This window comes from Crassostrea angulata, chromosome 6, assembly GCF_025612915.1.
Source record: "Crassostrea angulata isolate pt1a10 chromosome 6, ASM2561291v2, whole genome shotgun sequence".
Lineage (NCBI taxonomy): Eukaryota > Metazoa > Mollusca > Bivalvia > Ostreida > Ostreidae > Magallana > Magallana angulata.
The window spans coordinates 56,956,455-56,981,766 of record NC_069116.1 but is presented as its reverse complement, the minus strand read 5'-3'; the positions used below and the strand labels follow the sequence as shown (position 1 = coordinate 56,981,766).

General features: G+C 31.5%; 1 protein-coding gene and 1 long non-coding RNA gene across 2 annotated transcripts; one reads left to right on the top strand and one right to left on the bottom strand.

The window, feature by feature from the left end:
- Window positions 1-12,470: 12,470 nt before the first annotated feature.
- On the bottom strand, window positions 12,471-14,517 carry LOC128186461 (uncharacterized). The gene is made up of 2 exons (XR_008243952.1): window positions 14,463-14,517; window positions 12,471-13,959 (listed from the first exon to the last, which is right to left on the bottom strand). It is a non-coding gene; the product is annotated as an uncharacterized LOC128186461 (long non-coding RNA).
- A 3,683-nt stretch (window positions 14,518-18,200) lies between these two features.
- Window positions 18,201-24,862, top strand: LOC128186460 (mannan-binding lectin serine protease 1-like). Its single transcript, XM_052856229.1, has 8 exons — window positions 18,201-18,320; window positions 18,395-18,612; window positions 18,814-18,964; window positions 19,075-19,239; window positions 19,339-19,503; window positions 23,191-23,298; window positions 24,354-24,441; window positions 24,540-24,862. Exons 1-8 carry the CDS (start codon window positions 18,278-18,280, stop codon window positions 24,787-24,789), a joined length of 1,188 nt encoding a protein of 395 aa, XP_052712189.1. The 5' UTR covers window positions 18,201-18,277; the 3' UTR covers window positions 24,790-24,862.
- The last annotated feature ends 450 nt before the right edge of the window (window positions 24,863-25,312 follow it).

The following is a 25,312-nucleotide window of genomic DNA, read 5'->3' as shown; positions in this document are numbered from 1 at the left end:
GAGGTAGGGAATTTTGCAGGAAATCCTCAAGTATTTGACAAAACGTTCTCTAAGAGTGATGAATCTGGTTGTTTCCGTTTAATCAGAAGTGCGTGCAAAGCTTTTGCTAGAAGAGGGGATGAAAAATATGGGTGTTATGGAGCCTTCCGAACATACATGCAGCCTTTTCTAACTGAAAATAGAATGATGTCACTTCCTCTTCAACCTTTCAAAGGCCATAGATTCAATATTCTGTTTCAAAATGCAGCCTGTCTATACTTTTTACACCCCCACATGATTGCGTTTCTGGAAAACTCAGATACCGAAAACAAAAGACTTTTAAAATCTGTTCTATCGGATCTTCATGTCTCCTTTTATGTTGCTGGACTGAAAGCGTTGGGTTTGATATCAAAGATGGTTACAACGCCCCTGTGGAATCTTCTTGAGAACAGCGACACATCAATTGAAGACATGACACAGCATTATCTCCATCTGTCTTTGTATTTGGTAGATGCTTGTGAAAACATCGTCGATTTCATAAAGGGAACCTTTCCATCTCTAACAGGAGTAGCGTTTCATGGTGACAAAATTTTCGAATCCTTAACTAAAGAGTCAACATATGATACTGACGTGGAAATTATTCTCAGAGTCCTGTTACCATCAATCCGAAAAGTAGTACTTTATGTCTACAAAGATCATTTGCCAAATGGTAGATATGAATCATTCACAGATGAACTCTCACAAGCTACCAAGAGTGTGGACAAACATAACTCTTATTCTGAGCGACTTTTTGCCTACATGGACCAAATCCTGAAATCACAACCAAATATATCAACCCTGGCAGCAATGGAAAACGACACCCACTGACTCAAATGGAACTTATGTCTAATCTGTTGAAAGTTTTCAAAATCTGTTTAAATTGACCACCTGCAAATCATGTATGAAAATATTAATTACATTGATCGTTTTTTGTTCATATCTGATTTGTAAAATAATTTATAAAGATTAATTTGTGCAAAACGCTTACTATTGTTTTACAGATAATGCAGTTTTGTGTCTTGTAACTAGAATTATGTAGTACATATTTTAGTAGTGGCAAGACGTATTACCATGTATTAAATGAAGTAAGTAAATAATTAAAATATGAAAATGTCACAAATCACAAGCAAAGTTATTGCAATAATTTTAACTGTTTATATCGGAATTACAAATGCTTATCTGTTGACGTTTTGGCGTTGTTTTTGTCAACGGGACGTTGGCGTAGGAATACGTTTAAATCCGAGGTGCGGAATAATAAAGGGATTTGGATATCCAATAAAAATCAGAATAGTATGATTAAAGAAAGTGTACATTACAATTGAACTTATTTTGATTTGTGATAATAATTTATCTTGTATATTTGCCGATTATTAAAATTAATAGTATTCCAAAGAAATGGTCACAAAGAACAACATAAGCACTACTTTTTGCGGTCTATTTTTAGTAACAATATATGACCAAAGAATTCCAAAATGTCATTTTCTTTTAATACTTTCTCCAAGCTTTAAGATGATATATCACACTTGTGGAAAATATCTGATATAAAATTTGACTTGTGGATATTGGTCGATTATGGTCAGAATATGAAAAGGCTAAAACACCCGCGATAAGGAAAACCTCGTTATTGACATCAAAAATACAAACGATAACTTCATCTAAAATCACGTTTACAACAAGACACAAGAAATTGGATACAACAGATTCTGGCACACCAACTACAAAATCGGGGAAAGTTAAATATACAAGACGTATGTATGGTTTTCTTTGTTCAAATTGTAATATTCAAAGAAATAAGAAGGCTACGATTTCAGTCATAATTTGACCTGTGAAATTCAACATTAAAAGATGCTTATAGCAAAAACGCTTATAATGAATTGACACCTATATTAAAGCCCTTATCAGTCCACATAGGGTTTAAACATATTGTGAAGCTGACGGATAAAACGAATTACGTTTATAACTAAGCAAAATTACCCGTTCCTGACTTTTCTTTATCAGCATTTACTGTATCATGTTGAATTTCACTAAACATTGGTCAAAATATGATTGAAATCGTAGCCTTCGAATTTCTTTGAATACTTTATTTGACTTTATACTTTAGTATCGGATTTAAACGACGCATACATATTTCTATATCAATGATTGTCGATGATTACATGTAACGAAACTCGGTGCAAAATAACAACCGGAGGTTTCAAGAAAGGGAAGTAGCGTATATTATCGTACAAAATTTCTGAAGGTTTATTTTACACGGGTAAATGATTTTTCAGTTTATAGTGCACAGGGTGGAAAATGTTTTACCAAAAAAAAATATTTTAGGATTTAACACAGAAAGCTAATTTTGCATGAACGAGAACATGTTTAACGTAAAGTTATTTTTTGAAAGTGTTCACTTTCCAATTTTAAAATTGGATTTCTCAGTATCTAAGAAAACTAATTCCAAATTTTACATTAGAATTTCCAACTTTAATCTAGGAATTTTATTAACAGACATTCTCAAACTGTCACCAAAAAAATTCCTTGTATTTCATTAAAATGATAGAGTGACCACTTAATGTATCAGTAAAGTTTAAAAAAAATCTTTTCCTCTAATTTGTCTTTCATACCATAGAGTATGAAAAGTCACTGAAGTAAATCTTATTACGTAAAAAAAATATATCGTTGTTTTTATAACAACTTCTCTTATTCCGCAAGTAATGTTAAAATTTCGATAAACTACACTTCGAAACCGCTGAAGTAATGTATTGGAATGAGCATGTATGATAACCATTTTTCTTTAAGGTACTTCACTACACCAAGACTTATACGTTTGAAGACAATACGTCACAAAATGGCGATTTAAATGTTTTGTTAAACTGTTTGTATCAATCGATTCAGATGTATATCGTCATAGCTCAGTTGTTAAAGTATCAGGCTTGTGAACCGCAGGTCATGAGTTCGAATCCACCCGGGGCTTTTGTTTATGTTTACTGAATGAATTTTATTGAAAATATCATTTTTAAACTAAAATTGCACATTTTTTCGCCTATTTGACATATATACTTCTTATCCATCATGCTTTCTATCACAATCAAGTAATTTTCTGCTGATTTGAGAAACCTTTTCAAGGTTTAGTGAGGCACCTTAAATGGAACAAGATTTTTAAATAAAACATAGATTTATTGGGTGGAGTTATACGAGGGTCAATAAACACATACCAGGAAAATGTAATCTCTATTTTTATTTTTTCGACAAAATTTATTATCTACACATCATTATTTGTTAAAACATATTTTTATTCTTTGCGTAAAGTTTCATTAGATTTGATCAAAATGTGCTAAAGTTATTTTTATTTCCAAATCAGTATGTATTATGGTCACGGCGCACCCTCATGAGCACTGTAACGTCAAAACCCAACGTCATGGCGACTTTTGTTTTACATTTTTTAAAAATATTCCTCTCTGCATTTCATACACAGTCTGTGGCGCTTGACCCACTAATTGAGCATATCCATGTACCACCCGTACCTGTCAACTAGTTTGTTTACAATTGTCGCGTAGTATACTAAGTCAACTATTTTTCTCGTGTTTTCAAACATTTTCTACAATGTCATTCAGCTTTCACTGTCGGAACGACCTTGAAATCCATCGACGTTAGGTCCGAGCTATATAGTGCCTGATTTACATAATCAAAACCGAACAAATCTATATCAACTTTAGTACTTTCCGCTTGAACAGCTTTCAAGCGAGCACCTCTGGATTTATTACATATTTAGCAACAATAAAAAAAAAAACATTCCGAAAACATTTGCAGGGGTGCTTGGTATCCAGCGAGCTCACTCTTCTCATATCAAATTATTTATCAAGAATTGTAAATGCGGTGCTGTAACTGATATCAAACATGGACGCAAGTTCTGCAACAGTGATGCGTTCGTTATTTTTTATGACGTTGCCAATTCTTTCAACGAGTTTTTTGTAAATTAGTCTTTTTCTTCAAACAAATCATCAACTCACTTTTAGTAATTTTCCTACTCCGTTCACCATTTTCGCAGTTTGTCTTGGTTTTTTACCAAGTGTAATACACAATTTTATCTTTGCTCCGTGACCTCGACCACCTTCATCTATTTTAGCTTTTTTGATTAGGAACATTTGTCGTCTATCACTGATTTTTATTAACGGATCAACATATTGATCAATTTCAGAATATGAAATGACGTGGTATTACCTTATTTATAAGTATAATCTAAATTTTGATTTAGCGCCATAAAACAAAGATAAGGTTGAAATTTTGTTCGGCGAAATTTTTTAAAAAGCTAAAACTGCCAGGTGCGATGAGTGCATTTTTGAGATATAAAAGTATCAATTATTTATAGAAAACGTGGAATAAACTAAAAATAAGGAATTGGTTAGGATTAATTGATTAAGCCATGTCTTTAAAATTTGGCAGTAATTTGACGTAAAGTAACAGCGCTCTGAATAAAGTCCTCGTTGTTTTTTTATTGACCCATAATAATGGGGAAAAGCTACTAAATTGAATGCGCTCAGTGCCTGTCAAAATATTTCTTCAGACACAAACTTATATACTTTGTTTATTTTATCGATTTTCAGTTCAAACTCAACAAATAAGTAAAAATTGTCACGAGAAAAATGCTTACAGTATTTTCAGTTACAAAATTCGTGGCTGAGAGAAACATGATAACTGCGACAGGTATTTGGTAACAATAAAAATGTGCCTTTCAATGTGTTAACCATATATTCTAGATTATTTCAAAAATAAAAGAAATAAAAGTTATAGACAAATAACATCAACAATTTATAATGTGAAGCTTATATACCCAAATCTTATAATAAACAAAAATTCTGTAAGCGGTGTATACATTATGAAACTTGCACTTATTCCAAATGGAATTATTTGAAAAAGATTTTTAAGAAATGGTATTTGTCATACGTTCACTGAATTTTTAAAATCGCAGTCTTCTCATAGAATTACTGTCATTCAAAAATTTTAAGTTCTTTGCAAAAAAATCAAAAACAAAAATATAAACGACTAAACGTAGAGACATGAAACAGCTTGCAATGGTGTTGACATTTCTGCATGCACAAGACGTCAAATCGAAGTCAAAGTTCAAGGTTCACTAGATATTGGAAACTGTGATGTTGTAAAAGTTTCTGATCTTTCGGTGAAGGCGTGTCCCCTGAAAATCTATATTTAGAATTTTATAGTTCATAAATTCTGAAAGTCTTTGAACGTATGAGTGAAAACATGTATTTTTTTTAAAAATAGGTACCTACCCCTGCAGTGTAAAGCAAAGAGTCCATCATTATAATTCACTCAATGGTTATTAATCCGTAATAATCCGAAAGTGTGAAATTTGAAAGATTTCTCGAATAGGCTTAAATTGAATTATATGTGACAATATTGTTTTAAGAAACATTTCGGATAAGAAACCACTTTTAAATAGAATAACTCTTGAAAAAAATGTATTGGACCACATTGTTTGGAAGCGCATTGTCTTATTGGCCAAACTATTAAGAAAAATTCATTGTATTCGATTTGATCAGTTTATGTTTTTTCCAGCAAAAATGGCTTCACATAAACAAAATACATACACGACTGACACAGCTAGGAAGACCAGCACATTGAAACAAACAAAATTAACCACTCAACAACAAAACTCCACAACAGGTGTTTATTGTTTTTATTTTTTCGTGTAAAAAGTTGATTCATTAATTGTTTGATATCTGATTATTTTGAGGAAGTAAACAAACAACAAACGATATTTAATCAAGTTTATTCATTTCTGCCAACAGTTATTTAAGAAGCAAGGTTATTTCGATCATAGTTTTTCCATCTTGCCATTAACAATATTCTAGATAGCCCCTTGTCATTCAAAATATGATTGTATTAATAGAGTTAAGATTGTTTATAACTTTTAAAAACTCTTTACAAATGCGGGAGCATAAGTACATTTTATTTTTGTAGTTTAGGGTTTTAATGATGCTTCTATCAGAGTTAACATTTTCATTGTACATACAGTAAGCGTTATTTAAGCAGGTTTGGGGACATTTCTGAATAAGATATATTTTTTAGGTTTACAGTAAAAGTAAACCTTTTTTCACAATTTAAATAATAATATTAGGTACATTTCAAATGTATGTATTTTGTTTGTTTGATATTAGTTGTTAAGCATTTTAATTTTCTGTGATATGCAATAAATATTTCGTAAAATTATCTTTAAATACCAAAACGTTCAATTTGTGATATTTTTGCAAAGCAGCAATGACTTATTTTATGATTGTGACAGCTCCTGGTGAGTTAAATGATGAATATATTTTTTGGCAAAACTAAATACTCTTTATATATATGGTAATGACATTCAAGATGGATATACATAAGAACGATAAATTTGTTTTAATCTACCAAGAACTACATGATTCGATCAAGTATCTCAGGATGATGGGTTAGTTTAACTTTAAAAGCCTTTACTAAAATTTATTTACGATTGCCAGTTTTGTATCCATTGCTCAGTCATTCATAAACTCTATCTTTAACGTTAAAAGTAAGAAAATTTGTATTTAGAAGCATTGATTCTAACATACAATATTCTCAGGTGACCTGGCTATCAAAATACGGAGCGTTGAGATAAGTATGGTCTTTGATATTTTTGTATAATTTGTATGAAGTATAATTTGTATGAAATGTATTTATTTAACCATGTCTTCACTTGCTAATAAGTTACCTTTAAATCATAGTATATTTAGTCGCTGGGATCGGCGTTGTAGAACTAACATTGGTTGCCTTGGCGATATACATTGTAAAACAAAGACGGTCAAACATGAGGTAAATCACCCAGATAGAGAGAGAAAGAAAAGAAAGAAATTCTTTTTTAATAAACATACACTTCATCATCTGTTTATCATGTTTTATTATTGATACAGTGGTGGGCAAAATGCCAAGGATAAAACCCACCCTGTCTCACGCAAATCAGTGGTCAGTGTTGGAAATGTCTACGAAAGTATTCCTTTGGAACACTTCTCGATTAAAGACGCCATACCGGAAGAAGATGAGGACGTGTATACCGAAGTGCCGGAACATGTGTACGACAAAACCTTTGAACACAGACCACATGTTAACGTCAATCCCAACTTGTACCAGCTGTTATCAGAACTGAAAACAAAAAACAGATAAAAACCAGATTTTTAGTTAATGTATAGATATGTTTTCTATAACCTTGTCCATGGTTTACGCATCTATACACACTTATGTAACTATGCACCGAATTACGTTTTGTTTTGTTTTTAGTTTTTCTTTAAAATCATAGGTCTCATAACAATCAAATGATTGAATAAAATCCAAGACATCCAATACATGTATGTGAATAAGTTTTGTTCAATGTGAATATTTTTGTCAATTTTGTACCACTGTTAACAGCGTACATAAAATCTCCGTGTCTTTGAAGATTCTTGAAATCGTTCAACATTTATCACTAGATTTGATTTTAGTATAATAAGAACATATTTAAGAAATAACATGCTTTTATTATCATAGATACTTTTTACTGATTGACTTTGAATTTTCCACCGGCTTTGAAACTGAGTTTTTATTTTAAATAATCTATTGTTAAAAAGATAAAATAGGCCATATAGCTATAATTGTTTAAATGTCTTTGCAATGTCAAGACCGAATCTCTACTGAAGAGGTTAAACTCTGTAGGGATTTTGTCGGTTTTCAGATTATCTCTCACATGTTATATTGATATCGTTATTTCCTGGTGTAGAAAAAAATATAATTCATCAAGGATTCAAACATCTCCCCCAAACAACTTTTCCATTATTAAAAGTTTATTTGAAGATGTAACAGATGTTAATGTAAAACTACAAATTGGACTGTTATATATATCTAATATTTTTTATTTGGGGTAAAACGAAGGAAACACAAGCTTTATTAATATTTTCATCTGACCTGATAAACGACAAAGCTACAAATAGCATGAATTATAGGAAAAATGTTTTGACATGTGTTGTTAAGTGCATAACGAATGTATTTGTGTCTACAAATGTTTCCATAAAAAAACGTAATTTTTAAAAGTTTATTGTAACTATTAGTTACATGTGTCAAATAGCTGTTCAGCATATGCATGCAAAAAGACATAGAAATATCCTGGTTTTCATTAACAAATCACCACAACGTCTGGTTTTATAGATAAAGAAATTACACTATACTGGTCGGTAAGCTATCAGGTTTTCAAGTAAAAAATAATGATTACTAAATGGAGACACCTGGATACATCACATTAATTACATTTTTTTGTTTGCTTTTGTTTTCCTTTAGCAAGTGCGCCAGCTACTATAACCGTGTGTTTCCCATATTTACAACTATAAAACATAACTGAAGGGAACTTTAAAACCATGCATTGCAACCAGATATCAGTGGGTAGTGAATTTGTTTTAAGATAACAGTACTGATCTGAATGCAGAAGTGTTTGGTCGTTATGAAAAAATAAAGACAGTCACTGTTAAGCATTATGCAAAGATATAGGAAACTTTGTAAATAGTGTGTAAAAGTTTATACGTTACACAAAAGTATCTTTGTATATTGTTATAAATATGAAAAATATTTTTAAAAATTTGATTATTACCCTCTCATAGATTTAACGTTGTTTGTGTCATTGGTTTTGTTAAAGATGTTTGATATTATAATTGTTTTAATTAGTCTCGATGTTGATAGGATAATAGAAGTAGAATTTTTCGTCAGTTTGAACCTTGTAAGTTTCAGCTACCTTCAGTTTCACACTTCACGCTAATCCAAGAAGATTTGGAGACGAAGGAGGTGTTCTTTAATCAAATTCTATAATGTTTGCTGGAATAAAGATATTGATACGTATGTAAGAATCTCACTGATTTTAAAAAATTAAACCTACAATATCTATGTGCGTTTATCTTTGTTTTATATGATACTTCCCAATCAAAAAATTAAAGGGCTTGATTGATTTCACTGACTTCTTTAAAAAATTCAACAAAATACGAATAAAGGTGTTGAGTGAGAAAACTTGTTAAATGAATTTTAGTGTCAAATTTTGTAAAACTAATGAGTTCAATTTAATTTACTTTAATATTTTTATTACTTTTGCCTTTGGCTCTCCGCTAAATCACAAATCAATGTCACACAGAACATGTTTGTTGTCTTAACGAATACATATGTGGACATGTCATATTCTAATATCGGGGGATTAGTGTTTAAGGAATCTCCGCGTAGTTGGAGTTGTCAAAAGATGCCAAGCAGAGATGTCTTTTACTTTTATTTTAATAAGATATTTTTAATAAATTTAGAGGATGGTGAAAGTAAATTAAAACATCCCGAATCCAATAAATATACTGTAATTATTCAATTGCATTGTATAGCGAAGAATTTTGAGTCTCGAATTAACATTTAAATGGTGTTATTCATCATTTGTTTCCTTCAAACCGGTTTTATAATCCACAACATATAAAAACACGTATCAATGAATTTATATTAAGGAATATATTAACCAATGGGACGCTTTTATCACAGGTGCTTGAGGACAGGATCGACCCCCTCTCTTATCCCTCCCTCCCTCCCCCCCCCCAAAGTATATAGACCCCCAGGACTTTAATTTTCTTTTTTTTTCTTTTTTATTAAATTATTCTTTTATATGACATATTTCTAATCTAATTTATTCATCTATTGCCCAACATTACATAAAACAAATATTTTAAAAAATCAGACCCGCTGTACATATAATACAAGAAATATGTCCAAAAAGGATAATTTAATAAAATAGATAACTAAAGTCCCGGGGGTCTATATACTGGGGGGTGGGGGGTGGAAGGGGGGTGGGTTCGATCCTGTCCTCAAGCACCTGTGGCATATATTCTTGTATTAGAACAAAAAAGCTATTACTTTTGCATATTAGTCTTATTATTGAAGAACAACATTTCATTCTCTAATACCAAGGTCAATGGACCATTTTTCTTGCTTGTGACCTAAAACTTTATTTAAAAATAAACGATAAAAGGTTTTAGTTCCAATTTCATCTGTTTAAATTTGAATCTTCCTTGAAGAAAGCACGTTTTCATCAAATACACAAAACAAGGAAATCAATATTGATATTTGTTTATAATATTGCTATATTGCCTTTTAAAAACATTTTTAACTTCAATATCTGTAAAATAATGTAAACATAATCTTAAACGATTAATTGATGTCTTTAATTTAATAAATTTTACCGTTTAAACGTATACACATGTACTGATTATATGTATTTATTCTTTTAAAAAACAATATCTCATTCACTCAAGACCCGCTTAGCATTTATTTCTGTATTATGAAAATCTAAATAAGAGACTAGATTAGTTCACCATGCACTGAATGTGAGACCTTCAATATTTTATGATAAAAAAATATAACTGTTAATGATTGAAGCAATGTTTGTTATTAATGAAAAAAATGACAATAACAAACCGTGAACCTATCTCAAAAATCCATAAAACGAAATACAATTTCAACGCAGAGCAACACGGACCTCGAAATAGATAGAGGTAGGATCAGGTGCCTTGGAGGAGTGAGCATCCTCTGCTGACTTGTCACATCCGCCGTGTGCTCTTTATCTGTAGACAATTAAGGTAATTGTTTTTGGCCTAACAATTAGTATGAAAAACGTCAGTCAGCGTGCGACCCAGTGGAAGATTGTAATTGATAACTTCAAGCTAGACTGTTGATAGATCCTGTTTTCAACTTGTTTGTCAGCAGCTTGCTTCGTTTTAGAAAGTGTTCATACGAAGAGCATGCCCTTGCTTATGGAATTAACTGCGAGATGAAAACACCATATGCAGGTGATGAAGGTATATTGTTACATAAATAAGGAAAGTTGACTATAGAAAATTGAAGTAATCGCGTTTATCATAAAGTTTTGTTGTTACATGTAGATTACCATCAATGTCCATGTCCAGTAAAATATCCAAATATGAAAGAGATGACGCAGGCTCTGTGGTATCTTTTATTTTAAGTTCACTGGGATATATCGAGTAGACGTAAGTATGGAAATAACAATTGTTAATTGATAATACATCGTCAATATACCTGAATGTTGAGTTGAAGGCCACAGTGAGTGAATTATTTTTTTTACGTACAAGTTTTTCAATAAATTCTGCTTTATAAGAATACAAAAAATATCTGCTTACAATGGGGCACAACTGGTACCCATGGGAATTCCTACAGATTGTTGAAAGACTTGATTTCTAAAACCTACATAGATGTTGTCTTTCAGAAACTCAACATCTGTTTAATGGCAACTTCAGAGTACTTGTGTGTGCAATCAGAATGTTTTTTTACAAAATGTTTTAGATTTCCAATGAGAAGGTAAGAATTTTTATGACTTCCATTTTTATTAAATTACAACTGTCGATGATATCAAAAAGCCTACTATACAAAGTGCTATTCTGAACTAAAAAGTACCGCTTCATTGTGTTGTGACATAAATCGACAGTGCATATCACGAAATATTATTTTCATATACACTTCATATTCTTAATTCTATGCTGCGGTAATAAGAACTTGCTTTTGTATTCTATTTTTCTACTCTAATTTTCTCCACAACATAATTAGATAATTTTTGAAAAATCAAACAGCGCTTCATCACTTTCTTTTCGTATTATTTAAATCTTTTGCTAATGAATTTGTTAAAAGTCAGCGTAAATATTTTTGTTTGAACTAGATTGAATTAGTATGATAGAGACACTGTCACTTTCTTAGTTCAAACATACAATTTCTATGACTTTTCTTCTTTATATTCAACTGGTTAAGAAGAAGAATCTAAATTGTGAAAGCAATGGCTTTGCCACCCCTGGGGTGCCACGGACGGGCCAAATATGCAAACATCTTCTTCTCTACTCCCACGCATGTTAGGAAAAAACTGGTTGCATGGTTATGATGTCCATGAAGCCCTCTACCAAAATTGTGAAATTTATGGCCCCTGGGTCAGGGGTTCTGGCTCTAGGGTGGGGCCAATATGGCCATTCTTCTCTACTCCAATATATATTTCTTAAAAACTAAATGCATGATTATGATGTCCATGAACCCTCTACCTAAATTGTGAAATTCATGACCCCTGGGTCAGGGGTTCATGATCTAGGGTGGGGCTAATATGGCTAATTAGTAAAAATGCATTAAAGCTTAGAAAATCTCTTCTCTACTATCATATGTATTTGTTAAAAACTAACGCGGCTATGTTAAGGCTGCCCGATTAAGGGAGTATGGGACTGACACCAAAGTAATTAAAAATTTTTTTAAATTGGTTCAACAAATAGCATTGCATTTTTTCTAACAAAATATAACAATTTTTTGATAGGTTAATATGTTTGTTTCCATGGTAACGGTATCCAAACATACCCTTGTTGGAAATACTTCCGTTCATCAAAATACACCACTTAAAACAGAAATGAAGCAATGCTACATCGTTTATAGTAATTTTATTTCATTTTTCTTATATGCTATTTATAATACATTGACAGAAGAACAATTTATTAAAAAAAAAATTCTGAAAGCCTCCTCAGTATCATACAATGTGCGACCGAATTTCCTCTGCATGGTTCAAATTTGTTGCTTTTTGTGTTGACCTTCAATGCAAAATGGTAAAAAAAAAACCTGTTTTGATATAATTGGAAGTTTTATTTTTGAACTTAAACGAAATATGCAAATGTTATGCTTTCACTGGAAAAGGAGAAACTCATATGTCAATGACTTAGATAAAAAGATATTGCAATCTGAATTTACTCTGGTCTGTTTTTACAATTTCACGCCATTTTCACTTGATTACCATTCTAGTGTAGATAAAATAATCAATACCAACTTTTTGTTCAATAAACATTGAGTCAATTAATAATATCTTTACTACAATGCTTGTACTTTATAAAATTCACCAAAAAAGTAAAAAAATATTCATTTAAATCCCAAATTTCCTCTGCTGAACTTGAAATTCCTCTGCTAAAATACAAATTTTTAAACAATTTGCACCTTATAACAATATACCAGGTAGGAACAAAATTATTCTAGTAGGTATATACAAATAAATATTTAATTTATGATTTGCTACATGTATCTTATAATTATTTTTTTCAACTCTGAAACATAAAAAAAGATTGAAATCAGCATTACATCATGAACAAAATGCACAGTACAAATGCCGAATATAATTTTAAGCTATTTTGGCAGAACAACATCCATTACTGTTACAACCATATATTATGGTATGAATTTTTTTAAATACTAATCAAGTTTATACTGGACATAATTAACTCCTCACGTATATGTTCTATGTAATAGATCAACAAACTTATACAAATAATGCACCCAAATCAAAAGTCCTTTCAACATTGTTACATGTATTACCAATCTAGCATAACTAATGAAGCTGACAATTACCGCTCCAGAACGAACGCTATCAACAATTTCATTATATATCTAACATAAATATTGAAGCAGACAAGAGCACATCCTTGGCTTATCCTTGCAACATCTGCTTTTATTTGGGCAAAGATGTAGTATAAACATCTTTTGAGATACTGTATGACTTGGAAAGTTAAAGTTGTGTGTTATTTTTTCACAATATAGATGGTTCCTTAAGATTTCCTTCACATGATAAGCATCCAATGTTTTACCAATATTTGTGTCAATGTTTGTCCGAAGTTTGGAAATCATTGTGCTATCTTCATCACCAACTATTGTCTTTATACAAATAGACCCATCGTTCCCATCCTTGACCATCTCTTCTATCATGTCACTCTCCATGGCCTTCATAGAACTTCCCGTTCCAGTTGATAATGCAATCATGTGGAGGAGGTGTTGATTTTGAATTGAGAGACAAAGTACATGTGCGACAGGATTTCGATCTTGTTGAAAAGTTTTCTATTTTTCCAGAAAATGTCCCGATCACAGATGAATGACCTGAAAGATGGGAAATAGCATCAACTTAAATACTTATACATAGAGAAATATCTAAAAACTGTTGTGACATTCAAACACAAGGATTTCTTAGGATGTACAATTATGGTTCACAAAGACTAGGCCTCGGACAATTCAGGGTTTATTCAACTACATGCAGTTCGATTTCCATGGCATTCAACAATTATATAATTTAGAATTTACTGATATAATAAACAAACTTTTTAAATGAATGAAAGACTTTCAATTGGCACACTCATGCTTAGAGTATTAAAAAGAATAAAATGAATGACAAAAAATATATTGCACAGTGATAATCTCTAGGACTAAGGATTAAGTCAAAATATATATGGAATAATACATTAACTTTTACCTTACTGTATGGGGGCTTCAATTTGTTGATATGAGTATATCCTTGAAATCCATGAAAATTAAACCAATCACAGTGATACACTGTACCAAACGAAATTACCCAGTAGTTTATGTACTAGTAATTTATCAAATACCTGATAAACCGCCATGACTTCACTCTCTCTATCTATTCTGCCAACCAGCATATTTCTATATATACAGTCAGTTCAAACATATCTTTTACAACATACACCATAGCATAGCATAGCATTGAAATCTCATAGCATAGCATTGGAATCTCATAGCATAGCATTGGAATCTCATACCATAGCATACAATCTCATAGAATCGCATTCGTCATTTCATACCATAGCATACCATAGCATAGTATACAACATTATTTTAACTCAGTTTTAAATGTTTTTATTTGAAAAAATAAATGTTTACATGATAGATTTGTGGTAAACTTTGGCTTCTTATTATTTCACTTCGAAATGTGTGGCACTCTTCTGTGTATGGAGGCGTATTTGTTCAAATCACATAGCATACCATAGCATATCATGCCATACCAGATCATTAAGCCTTGCATTTCAATTTCTCATAGCATAGCATACAAATCTCATAGCATACCATACAAATCTCATAGCATATCATTAAAATCGCATACCATAGCATAGCATTAAATTGTAAAAGATATGCATGAAATGACTGTAGCTCTTCTTCATTAGGAGATCAATACAGTCTAAAAATGGCCTCGACCATCGAGCTCTCTTAAATGCGTATCTGCTTAAATCCCTAATTCCACCAAACTCCTCCACTGTCTCCAACCACAATCAGACATTTGGACAACTTCTTCATGGTCAACATCTGTAATATTAAGTTACATAATCAGGAATTTTTGCACCATGAGAGAATTTTAAATGGAACACCAGTTTGTTGCAAAGTTGATCAGTAAAAAAAATATATGCATATGTACTTGATATTATAAAGGCATAAACAGACTCTAAGGTTAACTCAGATTTAACAAACATAATAATATTTACTAAGAGAGGAATAGTTAATATAAGACAATGACTTATGAAATCTTTACTTTTAAATTAGATGTTCTCCAATCAGATAAATGCAAATATTTCAACATGGAGAAGGGCATGGGGCTGTGAAAAGTAATTTTTGAGGGAGCATTATTGTGAAAGACTGAAAGTCACACAAAAACTCCAGACACTGTAAAAGTGTTTTAACGGGAAAAAAAGACACCATCTGATGTTGACATTGTACTTGACATCTATTTTACACCTATTTGAAATTTATTTTGCTGTCAATATGTAAATTATGAGTTAATGTATATACCATAGTGTATATCATTACATAAAGTGTTCAATCATGTCTTTCTATTTTAAAATACATCTCCTGACGTCATGGGTTTCCATAGTCTAACTCAATGAATGTAAGTCAAACCTGGACAGATCGCTTTTGCTGGCGTCGAGTCATCTTCCTTCATCTCTGATGAGAATTTATCAGCTTTAATATCAGAATATGTGACTGGTCTGCCCAAGAGAGCGTCTACGTTCGCACTAGACCATCCTTTTTCTGAACTTTAGCAACCTTTCTGTGGCAATTGGTCTTCTCAGCGTTCAAAATCAAATCCATGTTTCCTCCGCATTGCCAAAAACTGAACCGATATTTATGTCGTAAAAAATATTTTGGGTTAAATTAACTCTTATTATCATTTATATTCACGCTTTATTATTTAAAAAAACCCATAAAACCCTTTCCACTATAAATTTTATTGTTTAATACCTTAGAATTGAACAAACAGATTTAACGACCGCAAATTGGTTTATGTCATTCAGAGTTGCGCGGTAGATTCAAAATCGTGAGTCCCATACTTCCTTAATTTCACAGCGATACGTAGAAAGTCACTTGTCTGAACTTTATAAGATATGACGTCATAGTTAACTTTGACGTTACGATCTGCATTCCTTTCGATTGTTCTTAGGGAATGTATCGTAACGTAATAAGTGATATTCATTGTGCATAATAAAACCGCTTTATTCCTTTACATACTAGACACTGTTGTAAATACTACATGTAGTAATACTACATTTAATATCACCAATATGGAGAATAAAAAAATCAACAGTTTTAAAGCTTCGTAATAGGTAAATAACTATTCATAAACTAAAAGTTTTGAGACTCCCCCTGATACGCGTAATCTAATGAATGGCGATATGTATATGCATATAAAAACGGCTTGGCACAAGTGAAAGATAAAAACAATCTTAGTATATTTTACGTGAAATCGGGAGAGAAAATAAGTACCAATGTGAATATTGCTGGGGAAACCTACCAATTGACCCGATTTTGTGTAAATCGAGCTTAAAAGGTAAGATGTGCCTAATTTCGATGGCGGTGCGAAATGTTTTGACAATATTTCAAATAAACGAAATATTTATATAAACCCCCAGCAAGAACTGCAAAATACATTACTTATCGAAGGATTTTTCATAAAAATATTTTTGATTTGATGTCATTATTCACTTGTGCCGATGCGATTTTTATAGATTATTTACCGTGTTAGAGAACAGCCGTCACGTGCTTAAGAAAAATATATGACGTCACAAAAATACATGAGATATAGTGTTGGGTGTCACTGTTAATATTCATGTAATAAAAGTTTAAAGAAACTCGCTAGGTTTAAGTATTTTCGATAATTAAAATAGTATCGTTTTCGATATATATTTATCTTCGGACAGCCTTAACATAGCCGCAAAATGCATGATAATAATGTCCATGAAGCGTTCAACCTAAATTGTGAAATTCATGACCCCTTTTTTAGGTGTTCAGGCACTAGGGTGGGCCAATATGGCCATATAGTATAAATGTTTTAAATCTTAAAAAATCTTCTCTACTCCCACACAGGTGAGCAAAAAACTGAATATATGGTTATGATGTCCATGAGGGCCTCTACTAAAATTGTGAAATTCATGACCCCTTTGTTAGGTGGTCAGGCTCTAGGGTGGGGGCAAAATGGCCATATAGTAAAAATGTTTAAAATCTCAAAAAATGCTCTTCTCTACTCCCACACATGTGGGCAAAAAACTGAATACATGGCTATGATATCCACAATCTCCTTTACCTAAATTGTGAAATTCATGGCCTCTGGGTCAGGGGTTCAGGACATGAAAGGGGGGGGCGCAATATGGCAATATAGTGTTAATGCATATAACGTTTAAAATTTTTCTTCTCAATTCTCACACATCTGTATAAAAAACTGACTAATAATTATGTTTACCAGGAAGTACTCTACTTCATGTCCCCTCAAGGATGGTTTTTTGACTAGGGCAGGGCCAAAATGGATTATAATGCATATAACGTTAAAAATTATCTTCTTTCCTCCCACACACCTGAAAGGAAAACTGAATTCATGATTTTGTAGACCAGATCTTTTAGTTTTTCACCAAAATTATAGGTTTCACAGTTCTTTTTGAAATGTGGTCATAAAAATTTTATAATTTTTCTACTCCAGTATGAAACCTAATTAATTAGATACATATATGAGACTCCATGACAGGTTTGTGTATGGGATATATGCTACTCAGGTGACCGTTAAGGCCAATTGGCCTCTTGTTTCAAAGAAAACTGAATTTTATTCATTATTTTAAACATGTATATTAAAAATAGTTTTTTAAAATAAAAGATTTCCTACTTTATTTTTGTGTATTTAAAATTAGATTTTGGTCATTCCTCGCTATTGATTTCTCCGGAAGATGCCAGTTATTTTGATTCATATGTGTGTGCATTTTCACTCGCATCACTAAGAACAGCTCACAAAACAAATATATTGTGTAATGATTGTAATGATACAGCTTTGTAAAGCGGAAATACATGAACACTCTTAATATAGATACGAACTATTATCAAAAACAAATTTATTAATTTTCTTTCATTCTCCCTAGACTTCTAACATGTCATGGATGTTCTTATTTACTTTTCCTTTATGACTGCTGTGGTTGGTAAGTGTCGTTATTCATTTTGTTAAACGTAATTCTGAAACTGGTTTATGCGATTAAATTTCTTTTATGAGCAGCGGGAAACCAACATACCAACCAAACAGACATTGACGCCTCAAGGAATGGTTCTACCGGCATCATAACCTCTCCAGGTTATCCTGGAAATTATCCAAACAATGTTGCCTACACATGGACACTAAAAACAGGAAATCTTAATGCCACTGTCTCATTTAACTTTCAAGACTTCGACATCATAAAGTACCGGTACACTCCACATTGTCAGGATTATTTACAGGTCAGCACTCAATTTAAAAATGCCTGTACATACCAAATATATGTTTTATTATAAAGATGAATTTGTTTGAAAGCTAATGTTGAAGTGAATTTCTTGTTTAAAAATAATCAAACGATCGGAATTGAAAAGTTAAAGACCTTTGAAAAATTAACAAAAACATGCTTATTTTTAAGCCCCTATAATTACTTTGCGTTTCTTCAGATATATGAAACAGAACCGTGTTGCTTTAAGGCCATGCATAGATGCGATAAATATAAACCTGTCAGTCTGACAGTTCGTGGAAGCGTCATAACCATTACCTTTGAGTCTGATAACTTGCACAACAGCAAGGGATTTCATTTGACATGGACAGGTACATGTAAAACAGAATTGATGTAAGAATGATTTTGAGATTCAGTCTTCTGGAGACACTTTACATGATTTATGCATAAATCAGAGCATTTTCTTGATAATATTTTATAGTATATATACCTAGAACACCCGCGGTGAGTACAACTTCTTTATGGACCTCAAAAATACAAACGAAGTCCTCAGCTAAAATCTCCTATACGACTGGACCAAAGATATTGGGTACAACAGACCCTGAGATACCGATATCAAAAACAGAAAATATCATCGGAACAAGCTGTATGTATATTTTGTCAATATATTTTTCTTATGATTTGGCTTTCATATAAAAGATTATCTATGCTTGTATCAAACCATTGTTTTGATAATATTTTATAGTAAATATACCTAAAACACCCGCGATGAGTAAAGCCTCGTTATGGACATCAAAAATACAAACGATAACTTCAATTAACATCACGTTTACAACAAGACACAAGAAATTGGATACAACAGATTCTGGCACACCTACTACAAAATCGGGGAAAGTTAAATATACAAGACGTATGTATGGTTTTCTTTGTTCAAATTGTAATATTCAAAGAAATAAGAAGGCTACGATTTCAGTCATAATTTGACCTGTGAAATTCAACATTAAACATGCTTATAGCAAAAACGCTTATAATGAATTGACGCTTATATTAAAGTCCTTATCAGTCCACATAGGGTTTAAACATATTGTGAAGCTGACGGATAAAACGAATTACGTTTATAACTAAGCAAAATTACCCGTTCCTGACTTTTCTTGATCAGCATTTACTGTATCATGTTGAATTTCACTAAACATTGGTCAAAATATGATTGAAATCGTAGCCTTCGAATTTCTTTGAATACTTTATTTGACTTTATACTTTAGTATCGGAATTAAACGACGCATACATATTTCTATGTCAATGATTGTCGATGATTACATGTAACGAAACTCGGTGCAAAATAACAACCGGAGGTTTCAAGAAAGGGAAGTAGCGTATATTATCGTACAAAATTTCTGAAGGTTTATTTTACACGGGTAAATGATTTTTCAGTTTATAGTGCACAGGGTGGAAAAAGTTTTACAAAAAAAAAATTATTTTAGGATTTAACACAGAAAGCTAATTTTGCATGAACGAGAACATGTTTAACGTAAAGTTAAAATTTTGAAAGTGGTCACTTTCCAATTTTAAAATTGGATTTCTCAGTATCTAAGAAAAATAATTCCAAATTTTACATTAGAATTTCCAACTTTAATCTAGGAATTTTATTAAGAGACATTCTCAAACTGTCACCAAAAAAATTCCTTGTATTTCATTAAAATGATAGAGCAGGGTTAGTGTATCAGTAAAGTTTTTAAAAAAAATCTGTTCCTCTAATTTGTATTTCATACCATAGAGTATGAAAAGTCACTGAAGCAAATCTTATTACGTAAAAAAAACATATCATTGTTTTTATAACAACTTCTCTTATTCCGCAAGTAATGTTAAAATTTCGATAAACTACACTTCGAAACCGCTGAAGTAATGTAATGAAATGAGCATGTATGATAACCATTTTTCTTTAAGGTACTTCACTACACCAAGACTTATACGTTTAAAAACAATACGTCACAAGATGGCGATTTAAATGTTTTGTTAAACTGTTTGTATTAACCGATTCAGATGTATATCGTCATAGCTCAGTTGTTAAAGTATCAGGCTTGTGAACCGCAGGTCATGAGTTCGAATCCACCCGGGGCTTTTGTTTATGTTACTGAATCAATTTTATTGAAAATATCATTTTTAAACTAAAATTGCACATTTTTTCGGCTATTTGACATATATACTTCTTATCCATCATGCTTTCTATCACAATCAAGTAATTTTCTGCTGATTTGAGAAACTTTTTCAAGGTTTAGTGAGGCACCTTAAATGGAACAAGATTTTTAAATAAAACATAGATTTATTGGGTGGAGTTATACGAGGATCAATAAACAAATACCAGGAAAATGTAATCTCTATTTTTATTTTTTCGACAAAATTTATTATCTACACATTATTATTTGTTAAAACATATTTTTATTTTATGCGTAAAGTTTCATTAGATTTGATCCAAATGTGCTAAAGTTATTTTTATTTCCAAATCAGTATGTATTATGGTCACGGTGCACCCTCATGAGCACTGTAACGTCAAAACCCAACGTCATGGCGACTTTTGTTTTACATTTTTTTTAAATATTCCTCTCTGCATTTCATACACAGTCTGTGGCGCTTGACCCACTAATTGAGCATATCCATGTACCACCCGTACCTGTCAACTAGTTTGTTTAAAATTGTCGCGTAGTATACTAAGTCAACTACTTTTTTGGTGTTTTCAAACATTTCCTACAATGTCATTCAGCTTTCACTGTCGGAAAGACCTTGAAATCCATCGACGGTAGGTCCGAGCTATATAGTGCCTGATTTACATAATCAAAACCGAACAAATCTATATCAACTTTAGTACTTTAAGCTTGAACAGCTTTCAAGCGAGCACCTCTGGATTTATTACATATTTAGCAACAATAAAAAAAAATATTCCGAAAACATTTGCAGGGGTGCTTGGTATCCAGCGAGCTAACTCATATCAAAATATTTATCAAGAATTGTAAATGCGGTGCTGTAACTGATATCAAACATGGACGCAAGTTCTGCAACAGTGATGCGTTCGTTATTTTTTATGACGTTGCCAATTCTTTCAACGAGTTTTTTGTAAATTATTCTTTTTCTTCTATTTTAGCCTTTTTAATTAGGAACACTTGTCCTCTATCACTGATTTTTATCAACAGATCAACATATTGATCAATTTCAGCATATGAAATGACGTGGTATTACCTTATTTATAAGTATAATCTAAATTTTGATTTAGCGCCATAAAACAAAGATAAGGTTGAAATTTTGTTTGGCGAAATTTTTTAAAAAGCTAAAACTGCCAGGTGCGATGAGTGCATTTTTGAGATATAAAAGTATCAATAATTTATAGAAAACGTGGAAAAAACTAAAAATAGGGAATTGGTGAGGATTAATTGATTAAGCCATGTCTTTAAAATTTGGCAGTAATTTGACGTAAAGTAATAGCGCTCTGAATAAAGTCTTCGTTGTTTTTTTTTATTGACCCATAATAATGGGGAAAAGCTACTAAATTGAATGCGCTCAGTGCCTTTAAAAAATATTTCTTTAGACACAAACTTATATACTTCGTTTATTTTATCAATTTTCAGTTCAAACTCAACAAATAAGTAAAAATTGTCACGAGAAAAATGCTTACAGTATTTTCAGTTACAAAATTCGTGGCTGAGAGAAACATGATAATTGCGACAGGTATTTGGTAACAATAAAAATGTGTCTTTCAATGTGTTAACCATATATTCTAGATTATTTCAAAAATGAAAAAAAAATAAAAGTTATAGACAAATAACATCAAAAATTTATGATGTGAAGCTTATATAACCAAATCTTATAATAAACAAAAATTTTGTAAGCGGTGTATACATTATGAAACTTGCACTTATTCCAAATGGAATTATTTGAAAAAGATTTTTAAGAAATGGTATCTGTCTGAAATCGCATACCTTCACTGAATTTTTAAAATCGCAGTCTTCTCATAGAATTACTGTCATTCAAAAATTTTAAGTTCTTTGCAAAAAAAATCAACAACAAAAAAAAAAGACTAAACGTAGAGACATGAAACAGCTTGCAATGGTGTTGACATTTCTGCATGCACAAGACGTCAAATCGAAGTCAAAGTTCAAGGTTCACTAGATATTGGAAACTGTGATGTTGTAAAAGTTTCTGATCTTTCGGTGAAGGCGTGTCCCCTGAAAATCTATATTTAGAATTTTATAGTTCATAAATTCTGGAAGTCTTTGAACGTATAAGCGAAAACATGTATTTTTTTAAAAATAGGTACCTACCCCTGCAGTGTAAAGTAAAGAGTCCATCATTATAATTCACTCAATGGTTATCAATCCATATTAATCCGAAAGTGTGAAATTTGAAAGATTTCTCGAATAGGCATAAATTGAATTATCTGTGACAATATTGTTTTAAGAAACATTTCGGATAAGAAACCACTTTTAAATAGAATAACTCTTGACAAAAAATGTATTGGACCCCATTGTTTGGAAGCGCATTGTCTTATTGGCCAAACTATTAAGAAAAATTCATTGTATTCGATTTGATCAGTTAATGTTTTTTCCAGCAAAAATGGCTTCACATAAACAAAATACATACACGACTGACACAGCTAGGAAGACCAGCACATTGAAACAAACAAAATTAACCACTCAACAACAAAACTCCACAACAGGTGATTATTGTTTTTTATTTTTTCGTGTAAAAAGTTGATTCATTAATTGTTTGATATTTGATTATTTTGAGGAGGTAAACAAACAACAAACGATATTTAATCAAGTTTATTAATTTCTGCCAACAGTTATTTAAGAAGCAAGGATAATTCGATCATAGTTTTTCCATCTAGCCATTAACAATATTCTAGATAGCCCCCTTTCTTTCAAAATATGATTGTATTAAAAGAGTTAAGATTGTTTATAACTTTTAAAAATTCATTACAAACGCGGGGGCATAAGTACACTTTATTTTTGTAGTTTATGGTTTTGATGATACTTGTATCAGCGTTTACATTTTCATTGTACATACAGTAAGCGTTATTTAAGCAGGTTTGGGGACATTTCTGAAGAAGTTATATTTTTTAAGGTTAACAGTAAATCTTTTTTCACAATTTAAATAATAATATTAGGTACATTTCAAATGCGTGTATTTTGTTTGTTTGATATTAGTTGTTAAGCATTTTAATTTTCTGTGATATGCAATAAATATTTAGTAAAATTATCTTTAAATACCAAAACGTTCAATTTGTGATATTTTTGCAAAGCAGCAATGACTTATTTTATGATTGTGACAGCTCCTGGTGAGTTAAATGATGAATATATTTTTTGGCAAAACTAAATACTCTTTATATATATGGCAATGACATTCAAGATGGATATACATAAGAACGATAAATTTGTTTTAATCTACCAAGAACTACATGATTCGATCAAGTATCTCAGGATAGTTTAACTTTAAAAGCCTTTACTAAAATTTATTTACGATTGCCAGTTTTGTATCCATTGCTCAGTCATTCATAAACTCTATCTTTAACGTTAAAAGTAAGAAAATTTGTATTTAGAAGCATAGATTCTAACATACAATATTCTCAGGTGACCTGGCTATCAAAATACGGAGCGTTGAGATAGGTATGGTCTTTGATATTTTTGTATAATTTGTATGAAGTATAATTTGTATGAAATGTATTTATTTAACCATGTCTTCATTTGCTAATAAGTTACCTTTAAATCATAGTATATTTAGTCGCTGGGATCGGCGTTGTAGAACTAACATTGGTTGCCTTGGCGATATACATTGTAAAACAAAGACGGTCAAACATGAGGTAAATCACCCAGATAGAGAGAGAAAAAAAAGAAAGAAATTCTTTTTTAATAAACATACACTTCATCATCTGTTTATCATGTTTTATTATTGATACAGTGGTGGGCAAAATGCCAAGGATAAAATCCACCCTGTCTCACGCAAATCAGTGGTCAGTGTTGGAAATGTCTACGAAAGTATTCCTTTGGAACACTTCTCGATTAAAGACGCCATACCGGAAGAAGATGAGGACGTGTATACCGAAGTGTCGGAACATGTGTACGACAAAACCTTTGAACACAGACCACATGTTAACGTCAATCCCAACTTGTACCAGCTGTTATCAGAACTGAAAACAAAAAACAGATAAAAACCAGATTTTTAGTTAATGTATAGATATGTTTTCTATAACCTTGTCCATGGTTTACGCATCTATACACACTTATGTAACTATGCACCGAATTACGTTTTGTTTTGTTTTTAGTTTTTTCTTTAAAATCATAGGTCTCATAACAATCAAATGATTGAATAAAATCTAAGACATCCAATACATGTATGTGAATAAGTTTTGTTCAATGTGAATATTTTTGTCAATTTTGTACCACTGTTAACAGCGTACATAAAATCTCCGTGTCTTTGAAGATTCTTGAAATCGTTCAACATTTATCACTAGATTTGATTTTAGTATAATAAGGACATATTTAAGAAATAACATGCTTTTATTATCATAGATACTTTTTACTGATTGACTTTGAATTTTCCACCGGCTTTGAAACTGAGTTTTTATTTTAAATAATCTATTGTTAACAAGATAAAATAGGCCATATAGCTATAATTGTTTAAATGTCTTTGCAATGTCAAGACCGAATCTCTACTGAAGAGGTTAAACTCTG

Excerpts from the sequence above, each read along its gene's own strand:
- LOC128186460 (XM_052856229.1), top strand. The coding sequence starts at position 18,278 with ATGGATGTTCTTATTTACTTTTCCTTTATGACTGCTGTGGTTG. Across the intron at positions 18,965-19,074 it reads ATTTCATTTGACATGGACAG|TATATATACCTAGAACACCC; the intron begins GTACATGTAAAA and ends AATATTTTATAG. Across the intron at positions 19,240-19,338 it reads AAATATCATCGGAACAAGCT|TAAATATACCTAAAACACCC; the intron begins GTATGTATATTT and ends AATATTTTATAG.